The sequence below is a fragment of the Papaver somniferum genome, chromosome 6, assembly GCF_003573695.1.
Source record: "Papaver somniferum cultivar HN1 chromosome 6, ASM357369v1, whole genome shotgun sequence".
Taxonomy (NCBI): domain Eukaryota; kingdom Viridiplantae; phylum Streptophyta; class Magnoliopsida; order Ranunculales; family Papaveraceae; genus Papaver; species Papaver somniferum.
The window spans coordinates 92,792,901-92,812,850 of NC_039363.1; the positions used below are offsets into that span (position 1 = coordinate 92,792,901).

The 19,950-nt window shown below is 33.7% G+C and overlaps 2 protein-coding genes and 1 long non-coding RNA gene across 3 annotated transcripts; 1 reads left to right on the forward strand and 2 right to left on the reverse strand.

Annotated features, from left to right (window-relative positions):
* Positions 1-9,295: 9,295 nt before the first annotated feature.
* Positions 9,296-10,558, reverse strand: LOC113288425. Its single transcript, XR_003330617.1, has 2 exons — positions 10,308-10,558; positions 9,296-9,832 (listed from the first exon to the last, which is right to left on the reverse strand). It is a non-coding gene; the product is annotated as an uncharacterized LOC113288425 (long non-coding RNA).
* Positions 10,559-11,935: 1,377 nt separating this feature from the next.
* On the forward strand, positions 11,936-15,948 carry LOC113291098 (putative F-box/LRR-repeat protein 23). Its single transcript, XM_026540670.1, has 3 exons — positions 11,936-11,949; positions 14,023-14,331; positions 15,262-15,948. The coding sequence occupies exons 1-3, from the start codon at positions 11,936-11,938 to the stop codon at positions 15,854-15,856; spliced, it is 918 nt and encodes a 305-aa protein (XP_026396455.1). The 3' UTR covers positions 15,857-15,948.
* Positions 15,949-16,894: 946 nt separating this feature from the next.
* LOC113288426 (putative F-box/LRR-repeat protein 23) lies at positions 16,895-19,405 on the reverse strand. Its single transcript, XM_026537456.1, has 2 exons — positions 18,883-19,405; positions 16,895-17,829 (listed from the first exon to the last, which is right to left on the reverse strand). Exons 1-2 carry the CDS (start codon positions 19,239-19,241, stop codon positions 17,214-17,216), a joined length of 975 nt encoding a protein of 324 aa, XP_026393241.1. The 5' UTR covers positions 19,242-19,405; the 3' UTR covers positions 16,895-17,213.
* Between the last annotated feature and the right edge of the window lie 545 nt (positions 19,406-19,950).

Here is a 19,950-nt window from a genome sequence, read left to right on the forward strand (position 1 = left end):
TGACATTTTTGTGTCCTGGTTGCTTGCTAGAGTCGTGAAGCATTATTAGGTTTACGACTTAAAGACTTCACTTAGGGATTCGTGAATCCATGTCCGGATATCTTTACCGTGATTTTTCTTACCATGTATCCTGATTTTTTTTCTTATTTGGTTTTCGTCAATCTCCAATCAAGAAAGAGATAGATAGAAATCGTAAAGTTCTCTTCGTATCAGGTTTTATGATTCCTTAAGATATATATCTAAAACTCTTTTTTGTTAAATAGTTTAATATTGTTCTTGAAAGGTGGTTAGTAATCTAGGCTTCTCACCTAACTCATTATAATTGTTTCGGATTCGTGAGGTTTGCTAGCTTTGTCTATTGCAAACATACTTCCAAACCTTGATCTAAACGATCTAAAGGGGAATCAAATTGGCGTATCTGTTATAGGCAGATTGGTATCGAAAGATTCACTTAGGTTGAAGCAACTTTTAGGTTGTAAAAAAACGCTAGCTAAGGGAATCAATTGGGTAGAACCTTGCGAGGTTCAAGAGATGTAAGAAGCACGACTACGACTGAATTGCTTGGAGGGTTAATTCGATCTCAACTACATTCCAGTCTGAAGTCTAATAGTAGAATAGTGTCTATAGCGAGTTATTATGGTTTGGTGTTCAAAGCCGGACGAGGTCCCAGGGCTTTTTTGCATGTGCAGTTTTACTCGCAAACAAAACTTCTGGCATCTTGTGTTTTTATTTTCCACATTATATTTTTATATCTTTATAATAAGAATAACGCAAGGAATACGCATTCAGTCTAGGTAGTTTAAGTCCTTATTGATTGTGATTAATACGAGGATTTTTCTTGTAAAATTCGTATCTTGAAAGATAGATAACAAGTTTCACACTCGGTAGAATTCGGATCCTCTTGATTTGGATACGACTAGATTGATCTTGGATATTGATTTTGAGATCGTCCAAGAATTCTTCTCCACAAACAGGTTCATGGATTTTGTCGTCTAGACATACTGATTGTGGGAGATAATTGAAAAACTCTCTATATATATATCGTTCAAGGATCTTTAATTAGATCTACTTGCAATTGTATTAGGTTTTGTCCATACAGGTTTCCAAATTTATTTATTTTTGTGTGGTGTACTTGGTACCCTCTCATTTTCAAAATATATATTTTACGTGTGAACAAGACCAATTACAATCTAACTCAAAGCCTTTACTATGACCCTTTGCAAAATCAAAATATGAAGATTACAACTCTAATATGCAACAATTATCCGGGTTTCATGAGATACATAATTAACATAGATTTGTCCATTGTTACTGGATATCTATGGTTCTGCAAAAGGCCTAACTTTGGTTGATGATGGAGGAATATGCAGAGAAGCCAGAGGAGAATTCTCATGATGGAATTCAAGGGATCTACTAGACACAAATAGATTTGAAGTTGCTTTCCGATGGGCTACAAAACTAAGCGGTCACCATATTGAATTCCAAAGAGACTCTCAAAATACTCTCCAAATATTGATTGGAATATACCCTAAATCAAGGAAGAGAAATTCAAGAACAGTTGTCATTTTGAAGACTATCAAAAACGTCTACCAATTTTAAAGCAATATCCTTTAATTTAGTTAGAAGACATGACAATTCATTTGTGGCAAACAAATTTACCATATGTATACTATCGATCATAAACATCATACGAAGAGGAGATCAACTTAACAATTTAGTCCAGAAAAGTAATATGAATCCGGAGTTAAATTTCCCAATTTACTTATAGTCTTTTGCTTATTCGGGGTAAAAGGTTCGGTTCATATTTCTTATAAAAAAAGAAACTGATGGTTTTTTATTTATAATCTTTCCTTGGGTATGCCATGTACATTTCATAGTTTATTATTAAACAAATCGGTTCTATTGACCCAATTGATTATCGTTCCATGACTATTCTTTAACTTTTATATCATGTATATCTAGCACATTGCATATTTAATTTTATGTTGATACCAAACTTATCTTTTGAAAATTATAATTAAAATTTTTGTTGATAAATCTTTTGCGTGCAATGATATGTATTGATGCATCATGTGATTAGTATGAGATTATTTTTATTGGACGCAAATAAATTCAACTCTATAATTGAATTCTGAATCCTAAGATGCTTACGCTCTTTGGTGTTTCGTTTTCATAAGTTTAATATTTTTAGCTTTAGAAATCTATTTTATTAGATTGGTTAATTAGTAGTACTAATTAGAAGTATTTTGAATACTCTCTTTGGGACAACATGTACTTGTTATTATTTATGAATTAGACACCTTATACTTGCGATATTACATGACTGTCGTTTCGACTTATCAAGGGGGAAAAGAGAAAATATTAAACCAAACACTTTGTTTTTTAATGCTTGTTGTTATCTGCTTTTGTCACTAACATTACTAGTAGTTCCTACATGCTTTCTTAAGGATAATGTTAGTAAGGAGAAATTATATGCATGGGAGTAGAGTACAATGCTCTAATGAAGGCAGACACATGATTGTTAGTCGATCCAAGGCCAAATACTTACCTAAGGGTGGGCTGTAAATGGGAACCTAAGATCACGCATAATGCATATGGAAGTATTGAGAAATATAACGTAAGATATATTAGTATCTAAAGGATGAAAAAGACAGGGTATCAAGTACACCACCAACTTTTTCATTCGGAAACTTGTATGGATAATTACTTGTTACAGTCAATAAGTATAAATAATTAAAAAAATATCCTTGTACCTTATTGTAAAACAAGTTCCTTGAAAAATTAATATTAAGAACAACTTAGTATGTACATGAATGGTACACTAACTGAATTCCAACAATTTAAGACACGGATTCACAAGGACAAGTCTTGTAGGTTTTATATATTTTGAGCTTAAAAACTGTCTAGGTTCTATAATGTAGCTGAGACCGAATTGATCCTCCGAGCAATCCAGCTTCTGTTGTGCTCCTTATGTATCTGCATCTGACATGATCCTACGCACTTGATTCCCCTGGATGACATCCTTTACATCCCTAGGAGTTACTTAAGCGAAGTGAAGACTTTTAACTATTGTGACTCTAACATATAGCCTAGTAATTTCCTTCAGAAAGATATATAATCTGTTTTATTATGAGGGATCTTCAAGGATAAAGAAGATATCAAGTAAACCTCAACAATTATGGTAACTTACTCTCTTTAAAAGGTTATAAATATGCCTAATTAATTCTACCTCACAAGATCAATCTAAAACATATATGAAACTTGTATAATTACAAAGTCTTGGACGAAAATAACTTTGTAATTTCTATCAATATTATTTCATGATCGATAATTATTGAATGGTCGTATAACAGAAGATATGGGCTATAGAATAAACAAGAATTACGATGATCAAGATCAGATTCCAGAAATCAAGAACCGTCAAGTAAAAGATAGTCTGACAAGGCTTCACGAATCTCTTAGTGAATACTTTAAAAGTCATAACCTATTACAGACTAGGAAACCTAGGCCTTTAGAGGACGATTCTTGCCTTAACTGGGATACATAAGTGTCAGTATTGAGATTCTAGTTTACAGAGATTCCTCTATTTCTAATGATGAAAAAGGATGGGTATCTTTTAATCAAATCTAAGTTCGTGAACTAGTTTTCATGTTTACCAATTATTGACACCAAGTAAGGTCAACGTCCCAATATATATTGATCATTCAAGCATGTGAGAAGTTTTTCTTGAATTACAAAGAAGATTGTGCATCCGTATATTTATCGATATAAGCTTTGTGCACCAAATTGTTAGCCCAATAATAACGTTTAAGTTGTCCGTGAACCATAAAGCAATCATGCATCTCAATAACTCTCAAAGACTAAATCATTTCATGAACTTTCCAAAACAGTTTGTGAACAAATTGTCATCTCGGAGTTTAGAAACTTTTCAGATCCATAAGTTCACGAACTTTCCAAATCAGTTCTTGTACTCAACTTATCAAAAGTATTCAAGAACCTCTTAACATCAACCAGTTTACGTACTAAATAAAATCAGTTTGTGTACTTGAGGATTCAATAGTTTCCAGGAACATTTTAAAATCAACCAGTTGGCGAACTGACCTATCCAATTCGTATGCTCGACTTAATAAGAGATTTAGTTCATTAATTATATTATTTATAATCTTTAAGCTCATGCTTGAGCAAATAAGTTCATGAATACATAACTAACTCGATGTCTCCATGACCTTCTTACAAAATTATTATATGTTGATTTTTTTCTCAAACCATTATGCGATAAGTTCTTTAGAACTTCCATCGCTTGAATATCCTAAACTCGAAATTTATGCTTTGCAATATGCATCATGATATTAAAGTCATAAGACATTGTCTCAGTAGATATAATGGTATAAAATAAGATATTGTAATTGTTAATGAACCTCTTGTTGATGTCTCTGATATTTTTCAGTCTTTAATACTTAGGATCGCATAGTGAATTTTGATACTCCACTTCTATGCTCTATTTATAGTCTGATACTGACTTTAGAATAATATAAATCAAGATATTGTTTTGAGAAACTAAATTTGATAACAAGCTTGACATACCAAAACTTGTGAGTTTGACCGAGCGATGCTCTAATAGATATTATAACAATTTCCTTAGTCAGAGTCTTATCTAGAAGTTCCCGTTCTTAAGTTAGGGATTTATCATTTTAGTTGAGATTGATTTGTTCTCTTCGGCTAAATCATTTAGTTGCACATAGGCAGAATACTAATAGGCTTCAGAAGTTTTGCCAACTCTTTTTTAGCATCTTTTTCGACATCTGAATCAGATTCATCAGACCTATAACATGAGCTTTCAATCTTATCTCGAGATTTATAAGAAAAATTCACTGCAACATACATATGTAACTTCTGGACTTCCATAACCTTGTATTTATTCATGTCTTATAGGTTGGATCACATCAAACACTGACTATCAGGTATTTTCGTGTTTACCTGCTCTTATACCAATTTAAATGACGAGGTACCGGGTATAGCATAATCTTTTCGATATCTGCCTATGCACAAATACCTTATATAACCTTACCGAAATAATAACGGTCAAAATATTATTTCAACAAGATGTATTTGAAAAATAATCAAGTTGATGATTAGTGCACAAATGTAGATCACCCCGGCTACGATGTGGTTGTGCCACATACATTTTATATGTGGCCCCTCTTTATTTTTGACACCTATTTAACTAAAAGACATGCCCCCTCCAAATCCCCTAAACTGTTCTAATTTTTGAGAAAAAGTAGGAAGTTAAAAAAAAAAAAAAAAAAAAAAAAAAAAAAAAAAAAAAAAAAAAAAAAAAAAAAAAAAAGATAAACAGTTAGGTAATAAATATGTTTTTCAAGTTTTTCCTACTTTGTATGACGTGTCAGCATTTAAAGAGGGACCACATACTCGAAGTATGTGGCCCGATCACATCATAGCGGCACCGAATGTAGACACTTTTATTTATAAAGGATAATGTGAAAGTAAAGTAAATAACACCAACACACAAGATTTTGCTAATGAGGAAAACTTCCTAGTAGAAAAACCCTAGGACCTAGTCCAGTTTTGAATACTCTTAGAATTAATCCGATATACAAACTGACTACCGCAACTTCGTATTTTTGAGACCAAGTAAACGTTCCTTCGTTAGTCATTTCCTTTAGTAACCCTACATTTACAACCAATCTGGTATAGGCACGTGAATCCCAAGCCACCGTCCACTATCTTGAGTTTTTTCACCTTTGTGAAGACTCACACCCTCAACTCATTCGGATCATAACGAAGGACTAAATTTTTTCCAATAACCAACTCACTTATCGATCACGCAAACCAATCTTTAGATCATTGATAAAAATGAGTAAAGGATACAACATCCATATTAATAAACTCATTTGGTCAAAGCTCAAATCAATACAATGATTATCTAAATAATCAATATCAGTAAACAAGTTTTATCCAAGAAACTTAATGCAACTAGACAGTTTGTTTGATCTTGAGTCTTATGTCTTATGTTTATGAAGATAAACATCTTGTGGATCCCAGAGAATCAAGTACAGAAAAAGTAACACAAAGATCAGAACCAAAATGAAAAATCTTCAAGTCTCCAATCTTTAATATTAACCGCTAGAAACAACTTGATTCCATTATATCAATACACACAGAATAAAGTCTGTTAACTTTGATTACAGTTCTGCCAACAGATCTACAATCACGTAGATCTCTTCTAGTTGATCCTCAAACAAACTTGAGTAACCTTATAACAAAAGAGAAAGATCATACAATAAACAAGTTTGATCTACCAAGGATTACTATAAATTTACTTCTTAATCAGATAAATAATTAATGAAAACTAAAATAACAATATGATTTAGTGTCCCACTAACGGTACTACTAAAGACTTTATGATCCCTAATAAATCCTTAAATGAAGGAAACGCGAGATGTTTGACCTAATTAGGTTTACTCTTATCTCTTAACAAGTTTTCTTCCCACAAGAAAAATCAAGATGTGCATTCAAGGAATGAGTATGTAAGAATACAAGACTCCACTATTTATAGTGTTATGACCAATCTTGTATGGAAACAAACTTTACCAATTTCGAAAATCCTTAAGATATGCAATATATATTTATTTCTGAAATTAGAAAATACCAATTACATTCCAACTAATAAATTGATGTCTCTAATAGATGAAAATTAATATTAGATGGACACATCCATTCACTTTACTAATATAGAAACTAAAGAAATGCAAAACCTTTGGATTTGATTAGCATATAAATTTGATACCAATATAGGTATTGAAAATTGGTTTCAAAACTTTTCCTAAAATATTAAAGGAATATACTTGAACAATAAGATATTAGAGTTCAAGACATGTTCAATTCATTACGTTGAAACTTATAAATATTCCCAGTCTAACTCCTTTGTCTATATATCTACAGACATCGGAGTATAATAGACACATCGAAAATGTAGAAACAAGTCAGGCTTAGTCGGGATCGTTCTTGGATCCATCCTTGTCAAAGAGGATTGGTTCATTGTGGAGATCAATCATGGGATCATCCGTACACTTAGGATCGGTCTTGAATCTATATCTGACTACGAAACAAGTTTTTCAATTCTATCTTCTTAAACTATATGTTAAATCACTGCTCGGTCGAACTCGCGAGTTTTGCTATCTCAAGCTTGTTGTCAGTGTTATATGTACAAAACTATATCTTGATTTCTAGTCTACTAAAGTCAAGTCTCGGACTAAGATTGGAGTATTGTAGTTGACTATCCGAAATCATGGATAACCCTCGAAGATTAAAAACTAAATAACAAACGAAGACATTTATGAGAACTTCGTCAACAAAGAGAAAAATCAAGACTGACATATCCTATTTACGCACGACATTTACCATCTTATCTTGTGAGACTATTTCGTACAATTTTAATAGATTTAATATTGCAAATAAGAAATTCCGAATTCATGTTTGTCTTGGTTAAACTCTGGAAACATAATTCAAGCAATGAATATTATATATCTTTAACAACTTTAGTTAAAAACAATTTATTGTTAAAAAAACTATTTCAAGTTGATCATTTGGAAATTTCCCTAGCAACAATGTTAACTGTATATAGCTATTTGAAATATTTCAAATTAGTGATGTAAGAAAAAGAGTTGCTTGGAAATAAGAAAAAAACTTACTAGTATGTTTCATTCTGAATTTCGCAAACTGTGTAGATTTGCAAACCATGTTTGAAAACCTTGTACATTTGAGTTCGAGAATTGGGTAGGTTCGGAATTCCGATTTGTAAACCACTACTATCTGACTTTCGTGAACTTCCATGTTTTGAAAAACCTTATGCCCCGACATCGCGACTTTTCAGAGGCTCGCAAACCCTTGAGTCTAATATTAGCAAAAGTCACAAACTACTTTATATGTTTATGTTCTATTTTGCTACAATTCTCATAGACAATTCTAAGATGATTTTATTCACAAAATCACTTTGTGGTTGTAGATTATTCATTAATTTTGACTGTTATTGAACACCACTATGTGCTTGTATAAGTTCAAAGGCTACTGAGCCGCTATAAACCATCATTGGGCACGGTTCCAGAATCCGAGACCATAATACATATTCTTCTATCCAATTTCAAGGCAGACATCTCACAAGCTTAAATGAATTCCTAATAAGAATTTTATTTAAAATGAGAAAGTGGTTGCTTGCAGTACAATCAAACCTTGCTTGAATTCAAAGCTACCCGCAGCTATAAAAATTTATAAATAGAGAAACTCTTGCAACAAGATTCCTATATCCCTGGCACACTTGTGTCTTAGTTGTGCAGTGAGAATTGTCCTCTATAACTTAGGTTTCTTCTGAGAAACATAATTATGATACGACTTTGAAGACTTCACTTAGGGATTAGTGAAGCCTGGTCATATTATCTTTTACCTGATAGTTCTTATAAAATCAAATATGTATAAAATATATATAAGATAATTGCAAATCCTAGTTTAGTTGTTGTTTCACATAGTATGGATATTGGGATCCAAGGAGGGGTGGATACCGCGTCCAGTCCATATAAATGGTGGATTTGAAATTTCACGTCCAATCCATTATTCGTTGGATTTGTTACCCCCGTATAATGGATGCATGTGGCGGATTTAAAATAAGTAAATGAATATAGGTAAATGCCTAACAAGAGAAATATATATATCTTAACTTTAAAACTTAGATCACCGGAATCTTTTTTTTTTTTTTTTTGAAACAAAAGGTTATATTAAAAGAAAAAAGAAAAAAAAAAGAAAAGAAAACCACAACAAGGTCAATTACAACACATAAGAGTATCCCAATTACTCCGGACAAGATTTGGGACAACAAACTTGAAAGTATCATTATCACATGACCATAAAATTACTACTTGTTTGACCAAATCAATACTTTCTTGCACACATTTATGACGACCTCCAAAAACCCTTCCGTTCCGTTCCTTCCACAAAACCCAACAAACCGCGTAATGCAAAACTTGCCAAACCTGTCTACCCCTACCACGCAGCACATTAATGGTCCACGCTTCAAACAATTGTAATAACGTGCTTGGGAAAGGCCAAGCAATTCTGAAGGCCGCAATGAAACACTTCCAAATATCAAAAACATATGTGCAATGAAGGAACATGTGATTTGCAGATTCCCTTACGTTGTTACAAAAAACACATTGATCACTTTCTAATTGAACACCACGATGTCTCACAGGAATCTAAGTGACTACAACATTAACAAGAGTAACATAACATTTTTCCAATAATCAAAATTAAAATATACTTATGGAATATCTTCGATGACCACTAATGCATCTGTGAAGATGAAAAGTTGTAAGGTATACATACGTAATGAACTAAAACTTATAGGAAGGAACAAAATTCTCATAAAAAACAACAAAACTAAGCCCTAATCATAAGGAAACTGTATATTATGTTACCTTCCTGTTCCTTATTTTAACCTTCACATAAAAGAAAGAAAAATGACAAACTTTTTGAAACATATTGAAGTAAGTGACCGTTTTCCCAAACCGTTATATAAAATGGCCGACATTGACCTTTTTCATATCATTTTTTGAGAAAGACGGGTTGTTGCAGTTAAGTGGACACGTGTCAGTTATCGAAGTGAGTAAATGTCACCCCCGATGATTCATCGTGCCGAGTTACCATTATGAGCCGTCTTCGAGTTAAATCGATGACTCAATGCTCATCTTCTTCCTTTCTTCCTTGTATTTTTCCATGAACCAGTCAATCTTAGCAAACTTATCTGTCACATATTTATTTTCTGGCGATCAATCAATAAAAACTAGTTAGTACGAAGATAATATATCGCTGTAGTTGATGCAAACTACTCAGAAATTAGTTTCATAAACTTCTAAAAAAGCCACTGCATCTAGAAATTAAGAAATTCATTATCAGCAACTGAGCAAATTGAACCAGCAATACCGATAAGATTCCAAAAATGAATTACAAAAATATATTAAACAAAAAATTAAGTTGCCAGAACATTAAAATTGAAATCAACATGTTCTTCACTAAGTTGAAATCAACCCAACTGAACCCGGTTGAACCCAAATCATTAATTAAACTTTAAGATATAAAACATAGAAGGAAAAAAAAATCAACTATTCATCTTCTTCTTTGAAAACCTATAGCATGTTCTTCCCCAAATTGAAATTAATAACATCTCCATTGATGCACTGCAAAAAAAGCTCAAACCCTATTTTTTTGTCTTCTTAAAACAATCATCTAATTCGTACCCAATGATTCATACTTCATATGCATAGCAACTATGACTTTTTACAATTAGGGTTATATATAATGGAGATTTTAGACTTTCAATGATTCAAATTTAAACCACGATTGATACTAGAACCCCATACTTCAACCTTTAGTTGATCTTTAACCCAATATCATTAAATCCAGAGACCCCAAATCTCTAGCCCTAGTTTCGGCGTCTGAGAGAGGGAGAGAAATAAGAAGAAGATGAGACGGATAGAGGAATAACAACAAAGGAAGGGAAACGAAATGAAAGAAATGGTTGAATCGCATGAGTAAATGGGTAAGGATACATTGGTAATTTTAAGCGTAAAAATTGACTTAGTCAACTTGCTGGACCATTTTGGTAGGACCGCGTAATATATCAAACAGAAAGGCCACTTTATATAAGACCCAAAAAAAAACTGGTCGTTTTATTAATTTGGGTCTACTAAGTTGGTCACTTTCTTAAATTGCCTAAAAAAGAGTGATGTCCCATCCGCATCCAACTTTCAAAAAATACATTTGTGTCCAATCCATTGAGAGACAGACCCGTCAAAATATGGGTTGGATTTCATAAAATCTGTGGATTTGGGTGTTTTGCTCACACCTCGTATAAAAAAGTGAGAAGCGAAACGAGGGAACCATGTTTTAGGGCATATCATATAAAGACAAAAACGGGTTATTATATAATAATCTTAAAAGTCTTTATCCATATATTTTATGTAATACCAAAACTGCCCTTATTTATATTTTTTATTTTTAAAATTTTTTAAAAAAATATTTAGTTTTTTTTTTCTTGTTTTTTTAATTTTTTTTAAAAAAAATAAAGAAACAATAATAAAAAAAATTTGCTACTATTCTTTAAATTAGTAAACATTTTTAAAATAATTATTTTTTTTTCTAAATTTAAAATATTTTTAATTTTAAATAAACATAAATATAGATAACTGAAAAAAATTAAAATTTAAATGACAAAATAAATAATAGATAAGTAAACTAATAAAATTCATTGAAGGTAACTAAGTAATTTACTTATCCTTGAATACCACTTGTTACTACACCCTAGTTAGGATAATCATTTTATATGCCCAATAATTTTCTTGTATTCCCTAAAACATGGTTCAAGTGAGGAGGGTCGAACGGTGGTTCAGTAGCTAAATGGGCCGAGTAATGAACTGGATAATACGGAGGATCATTATTAGCCCTAGAATTCGAACTATGATTTTAGGCATACCAAAAACTTTCAAGGCATACAAAATAGTTTTTTCATCCTAGGTGACCTTATAAGGGGTGTCTATTGGGTATTTCAATTACCTATATACCCTTGAACTTAAAATCAAAAAATAAACTATCCTAAACATCTCTTCTTCTTCCTCTAGCTAAACCTCCTTCCTTTTCTCTCGGATTTTTTTTTGCATCACTGTAATTAATTATCGATTCGTGAAAATTCGATCATCGGTTAAATTGAACGGATCGTACGAAGAAAAAAGCAAACGTCAAGTGTTCTAAATCCTCTTCCAATCCATGAATTAAAGAAGAAGAACCAATTGAAGATGAAGGTGTAAAAACTATAATTGGACCGAAAATTGAATCGGAAATTCAACCATTTGAAGCTCCAAATACTAAAATGAGGATAATAAGGTATTCCCTACAAACCCAGTCTTTTATTTGTTGTTTTTCATGGATTGAATGGGTTAAATTGCTAAAAACTTAGGGTTTTTGACGGTTACAGTAGCGGGTTCGGCTGATAATTGAGTTGAGTTTTGAGCCGAACTGTTCTTGAAATTTCTCCCTGAAAGTGTATATGAACAGTTCGGCTAAACCGTAAATGTCAATTTTTAGCCAAACCCCAAAATGTGTATTGAATACCTCCCAGAACAGTGCCAGGTTCGGCTAATACCTTGCAAACCTTCCCGCCGAACCTGAGAAGTGAAATTTACCCCAGGTGGTTGTCAGGTTCGGCTGACTCGATTAGATCACTTTCAAGCCGAACCTCTCTCTGTAAACACTTCGAAAATATTGATTTGCAGGCTCTAGGTTCGGCTAGCTCGTGTTGTTGAGTTATCAGCCGAACCTTCTCTTTGCACACTCAAGTTTTTCGATCTTGTTTTGTCCATAACTTTTTCGTCCGATGTCGGAATGACCTCATTCTTTTTGCATTGTGTTTGTATTTTCATTCTCTTGAAGTTGAAGATAAGATCTAATTCATTTTAATGAATTTAATATGGACCTTGGTATTCTCCATCATCAGACTTCACTTTCTTAACATTTTTAGTAATTTTCACTTTTTTTTGTTTGGTTCATCCTATAAAAAGGCTGATCCTTGGTATCCTCGTGAATTATGTCTACTGGATCAGGTTGATTTTCCATAAGTCCAAGCACGATCTACAAAGAATATCACAAGGTTAAACACTAGAAAGGGAATATAATAACAAGGTTCGGTGCATTCGATAATCACATTATGTGCCGAACTATAAACATTTACAGGTTTCGGCTTATACGATATCCTCAATATGTGCCGAACCACGAACAATATTTTAACCCAAAAATTAACAAATTCATGTTCGGCTCAGACGATAATCATATTATGTGCCGAACCTTGAACATAAGAGGTTTCGGCTGATACGATATTCTCCATATGTGCCGAACTAGTAACAATATTTCAACCCAGAAATTAAAAAATTATGTTCGGCACATACAATTTTGGATATATAAGCCGAATTAGTAATGATTCTATTCCGGGCTATTCAGGATGTTGTTCGGCTTACTATGAAACTTTCATATAAGCCGAACTAGTGTCTAGCAAAAGGGTTGGAATTGGAAATTATAGGTTCGGCGCATGCAGTAAACAGATTCAGTAATCCGAACCGTTCATCAATTGGTAGATTCGGCTCATAGATGTGAGCCGAACCTCAACCTGTTTCGCCGAACCATGATTCAAAAAACCTAACTTTTGATAATTGAGAGCTATAGAAGTGAGATTAAATATAGGATATAAGTGTACCTGTGTATTAAAAGCATTGGGTTCCTCATCAATGTCTTCATCATCAGGATTTGGCTCATAAAAATCATCATCTTGAGTTTGTGTTTGAGTTTGAGCTTGAGTTTGAGTGGGTGTAAAATCATTCTCATAATCTAAGAAATCAGCCATTTCTGGATCATTGTTGTAGTTGATATGTATTTTCCTAGGTTTTTTAGATGAATGATGACCCTCCTCATCCTCCATTGAATCAAGAATTAGAATTTTCTCACTTTCTCCTTCTCTTTCTCTCCTTCTTAACCAAACCAAAACTTTGATTTTTTTTTCCTCAAATTTTTCATCTAAACAACTCTTATAATTCTGAAAATTATTTAATCACTAAACAAAATATTTAATCACTAATCAAGATTATTAACACTAATACGTAAAGGGCATATTTGCCATTAAAAAAATTTTGGGTTAAGGAGTTATCTTTTTTTGCTATTTCACAACCTTTTTTTACGTAAAGGTCATATTTGCCATCATCTTGCTATTTCACAACCTTTTTTTGCTATGCCTTGGAAGATTTTGGTATGCCCAATATTATGGTTCTACAATTCCATACTTTAGAACACTTTTCTTGAAATGTTAAATTCGAACCTTTAGAACAATTTCTAAAGAAAATTCTTCTGGTTTTAAGGGTTGTATTATGGAAGATTGTACAATGGACGATGAAATTCCGATCTCATCTGAAGAACCAGCTTCATCAGAAGAATTCAGAATTGGGGTGAATTGACTCATGATGTTCTGTCTCATATATTTCAGAAATTAGGGGCAATTGATATTTTGTTTAGGGCTCAATCAGTATGTTCAACGTGGAGACAAGTTTCCAAAGAACCTCTGCTGTTTCGTTCTATAGATACGAGGGATAGGTGGGATTTGTTCGAGGATTATGACATGGAAAAAATTGCGAGGGAAGCTGTGGATAGGAGCTGTGGGCAGTTGGTTGAGTTCTCTTTGGAATATTTTGGTAGCGATGAGCTTGTAACATATATTGCTGATAAGTAAGTAAATCATATCTCTCAATTTGTGTTTTGGAATATAAATTTCTTTCCAGTTTGTTGAGTATTTGTTCGATCTATGCTGTTTAGGATAATGAAGTTTCAGCTAAACTGTTGACTGATTTGAAAACACACACACCCAGATAATTAGGTTTCTTACTATTTCTGCAAGAGGTGTTAGCTCTACCCCACTGTAGAGCTGTGCATCCATCAAATGTTATAATTATTCAGATAGACCGAAAATAAGGACAATGAATGGATGGCATAAATGAAAGAATAGACACATTCGCATTCATATATGCTTTTCTTTTGGTTTTCTGAAAACTGTTATCATCAGCTGCCAGTTGATATTATTATGCATGCAGATATTCTTGCAAAAAGAGGGAATTGCAAATACCAATTGATCGTCTGCCTTCTTTATTATGAAGATGACAATCATCTGACGGCTGAAGGTTACTGGCGTAGCAAAATGATTAAGAAAGTAGGAAAACATATTCGTACAGTCACCCATCTGGGTCATTTGTTGTCCTTGCTTTTTCTCAATACTTTTTGAAATAACTTGAATGACACTATAGCCAAGAATTCTTTTTAGTGGATGCGCTAGTAAATGATCTTACAATTGTAGGCTAACTTGGGCACAAAAAGTCCAGCACTAGTAGTTACACTGTGAACATTATCTGTTGAGTATAAGTTTTCATTGACTGTGGTGCACCACTCTAACGAGTTCGATCAATCCTGGCTTAGAGCACGGTTATTCGTTGTGTAGGATATTGACCTAAAAATGAAAACCATTTTTTAAAAAAATACTTTGGGGTCCTTGATTATTCTTGTGATCTAAAAAATTACCTAGTTGTGAAGGTAGGGAAATAATTCTTATATATGACCTACCCGTTGGGAAAAATTGACAAATATGCCTTAATTATCTGTTTTCAGGTGTGGTTCCTTAAGATATCTTCGGCTTGTATCCTGCGACAAAGTTAGTGACAATGCACTGATTAACGTTGCCAAGAAAGCTGTCATGCTGGAGGAAATTGAAATATGCCACTGTTCTTTCTCAGAGGATATGATTAAAACTGTTGGGAAAGCATGCCCTCAGCTAACATCGTTCCGGCTCAACTGTCGAGGCTTCAGGCTGCCACGCTTAGAGAGTGATGAGGAGGCCCTACCCATTGCAGAGAACATGCCTCAGCTGCGTCATCTTCATCTTTTTGGGAATAAATTGACCAATGTGGGCTTGAGGGCCATTCTCGATGGCTGCCTGCACCTTGAATCTATCGACCTCCGTCAATGCTTCAACGTTAATCTAGAAGGAGATCTACTGAAGATTTGTGGAGATAGGCTTATTATAGTAAGGCTACCTAATGACTCCACAGATGACTATGAATTTGATGATGCCATGGATGAGTACAGCTACTACTCCGATTTAGATTATGATAATGAACTCGACTACAATGATTATCCCCACTCGGAATACCGAATCCATGACAAGGACAAGTGCTACTATGATTATCCTCACTACCCGGAGTAATGTTATGGGTTTCTTCTGGCAATGGTCGTGATTTTTTTTTTGACTACTGTCTCTTGTTTATCTCTTAGTATACTTTTGTTTCATTTTATGAAAAAGTGTTACGGGTTTTGACAGTTTCGGAGCCTAGTTAGTAAGTTCGCGAATGATTCGCGATCTTTCCGTATCACGAATTTTACCGTCTTATTCGCGAATCATTCGCAACTCCGAACCCAAGTCGCGTATTATGTGGCATTCCCGGATTATTCGCGAATCGTTCATGAATTTTACGTATCCCGAATGATACGTCCGCTTAATTCGCTATAAATTCTTTAGCTTTTACTTTTCAAAGACTCCACTTTTTGGGCTTTACTGCCTCCCGAACATACACGACCGAATATTAGACGTGTTGTAATTTTTATGAAACAAAAACGACTGAAGAGATTTGAAGGTGAAGGTGAGAGAGATCTCAAAATCACTAACCAAGCATCTAAACCACCATACGACGTCCTTTTGGATAACTAATGTTGTATATATTATTAATATCATCATATTGAGTTTATTTTTTCCTTAAATAACTCACACATGCATAAAAATTGGTGTATGACCTTATAAATACAAATTATTTGTTATATATAGATACCGAATTTTCAGAGCCGAACTCACATTTATAAATCGAATTATACACGTACGTATGCCGTTCCGAATTAATGACGAATCACGTCCCGTTGACCGAATTTTGGACCGAATCTGGATTTTACAAAACCGTATAATACTCGTACGTTTGCCGTTTCGTACGTTTGCCGAATCCCGAATTGCTAACTAGGTTTTGGAGTACTTTTTCTTAGGCTAGTGTAGTAACTCTATAAAAAATGGAAATTATAATTTCTCTAGGACGTAATTAGAACTTCCTCATCACCTTTGAATGAAATATCTGTTGAACTGAATCCAGATTAAAATGTTTGCCGCTAGTGATCTAGTGTGCATTTATAACATTTTCGAAACAATTTGTGAAGCAAAGCTGTAGTGGCATTTCTCTCCATCTCTACATAAGTAAAAGAATGCAGAGGGAAATTAACTTTTTTTAATTGATTTAAACAGACAATAGAATTATAATAAGATTACAGAGAGGGAGTTTCAGGTTCAAGATATTCGAACAGAATCCATATTTAGAAAAACAATACTGGGAGAAGAAGCAAAATCTATCAAATTGTACTTCAAAACTGAAAACACTATTTGATAGATCAAGAAAAAAGTAAAGTATACCTAAGAGATGAGCAAGACACATCAGAGTACACCAAATTACTCAGTCATTCATCAAAACTTGGTGTGTGATAATCTTTGGACAAATCAAAAGTCGTCACAGTCGCAGTAGAATTCATCAGAAGTCATAGTAGCCAAATTCATCATCATCATCATATTCGAATTCCGAGATATAGCTGCCTCCAGAAAATTCATAAAGTCCATCGTCAGATAAGAAGTCAATGTCAGAAAATCCAGAGGGGTAATCTTCATCATATGATCCACCATCGATTGAAGCATCAAACTCATAGTCATCAGTGGAGTCATTTGGAAGCCTTAGTTTTATAAGTCTCTCTCTGCAGCTCTTCAGTAGATCCCCTTCAAGATTAAGGTTGAAGCATTGACGGAGATCAAGCGATTCAAGGTGCAGGCAGCCATCAAGAATTCCCCTCAAGCCAGCATTGGTCAATTTATTCCCAAAAAGATGAAGATGACGCAGCTGAGGCATGTTCTCTGCAATGGCTAGTGCCTCCTCATCAGACTCCATGTGTGGCCGCCTGTAGCCTCGACAATTGAGTCGGAACGATTTTAGCTGAGGGCATACTTTCCCAACAGTTTTAAGCACATCCGCTGAGAAAGAACAGAGGCATATTTCAAGTTCCTCCAGCATGACAGCTTTCTTGGCCATGTCTATCAGTGCATCGTCACTAATTCGATAACAAGATACAAGCCGAAGACATCTCAAGGAACCAGACCTGAAAACAGATAGTTAACACTAAGGAGTCACAATAATGTTGTTTCGAATACAAACAAGTCAAAGTTTTCCAATGATGATTCTTAATTATAATAATTCCATGACTTGGTATACTACTCTTGGTATACTATTATGTCACAAAATGAAATTTCTCAATTCATCTGCAGTTAGACAACAACAGGGTACTTTTGTATCACCAGAATATCAAGACCCAAAGTATTTTATTTTCTTTAAAGGGTTTGGATATTCAAGAGTAGTATCTTACACAATGGATAAGCAGGCTCTAAAATAGGATTTATCAAACTCGCAAAAGTGGTGCACTACAATCAACGAAAACATATAGTTGACAGACAAAGTTTACAGATTTTTGAACTCAAGTTAGCCTACGATTTTCTAAGAGCATCAGATGACTGACTGAATGCACTGCACTGACTCATTGACTAAACGAATTCTTTGCTATGATGTTATTCATTTGCTTTAAAATGCAGGGGTGAAAAATCATGGAATCTAACAACAAATAATCCAGATGGAAGACTGTGTGCATATTATTTTTCCTGCTTGTCCTCTTTACCATTTTGCAACGTCGGTACCTTTATCCATTATCTAATAGTTTGTCATCTTCAAAATAAAATCGGCAAATGGCGAAATTTTCTACGAAACAATAACAACCACTACAATAATGGGTATTCTTGCAAGAACAAATGAGTGTGATTACAAATGTTTGGTTTCTAATTCCAAATATCTTTTCCAGCATTGTCCATAAATCTACTTAAAATCTTAAGGATAATGACATTTGATGGAGCAACTCTATAATGGGGTAGAGCTAACACCTCTTGCAGAAACAGTAAGAAACCTAATAATCCATGTATGGGTTCTAAATCAGTCAATATAGCAGAAACATCATTATCCTAAGCAAGCCACAGACTGGAAATAATACTTAACAAAACAATTACACAACATTCAAATAGAAGGAAAACCCATCCAAAAAGTGCAAATGAACAACTAGAAAATCATACTATTAGTAAGAAGCAAATTGAGAGAATGATTGACTTACTTATCAGCAACATACTCTAGAAGCTCATCGGTACCAAAATGTTCCATAGAGAATTTAACCAACTGTCCATAACTCCTATCAACAGCTTCTCTTGCCATCTTTTCCATATCATAGAATTCATCATCAAACAAATCCCACCTATTCCTCATATCCACGGAACGAAACAGCAGAGGCTCTTTGGAAACTTTTCGCCACATAGAACATACAGATTGTGCCCTAAACAAGATATCAACTGCCCCTAATTTAAGAAATATATGAGCCAGAACATCATGAGGTAGTTCAGCCCAATTTCTAATTTCTGCTGATGAACTTGATTCTTCTGTTGAAATCGGAGTTTGATTCTCCATAACACAATCCATCCCTTCAAAAATTTAGACCCTAGCTAGAAGAAATCACAAAAGAGAATACATCAAGAAATGATTTCTGAATCTCTGCGGTTTTAATTTGGGATTTCTAATAACAACCCTAGTTAAGAAACGGAGATTCAGAGAAATTCTGCTGGTGCTGCTGTTGGTGCCGTTTTATAGACTAGGCCAGCTAGGCTATTGCCGAGAGAGCCTCGTATATTAGGGCCCAAAATTTTATTTTTTTTATTCATTTTTTTTTTTTGAAACATTTACTGTTTTCCAATTCTATCTGGCTATCTACTTTTGTACATTTTTGCGTACGAATATTAAAACTTAATGGATTAGATTTCTTTGCGGAAAATTCATGTAAAATTAGATGAATATCATCATTATGCCATTAGAAAAAGATCAAATTTTGATTAAATCGTTTTTTTTTAAAAGTGTGTTATATCGATTTAAACTAAAAAAAGAAAATACGTTTGGATAAGCGACAAGTCATGGAGTCATCAATTACACATAAACGTAAAAAGTAGGGCCTACATATTTCAAAAAGTTAGTTTCAAAAAATATTCGTTGACTTATGTTTGACGCTTGATTTGCTAGTGCACAATGTCTGGTTCGCCTCTCTATAGATGACGTGAATTGTATGATGCAGAATGGATCGCAGTAGACCTTTGATTTGTTGATCATATCTCGCAAGTATGATGGTGTATTGATCTGG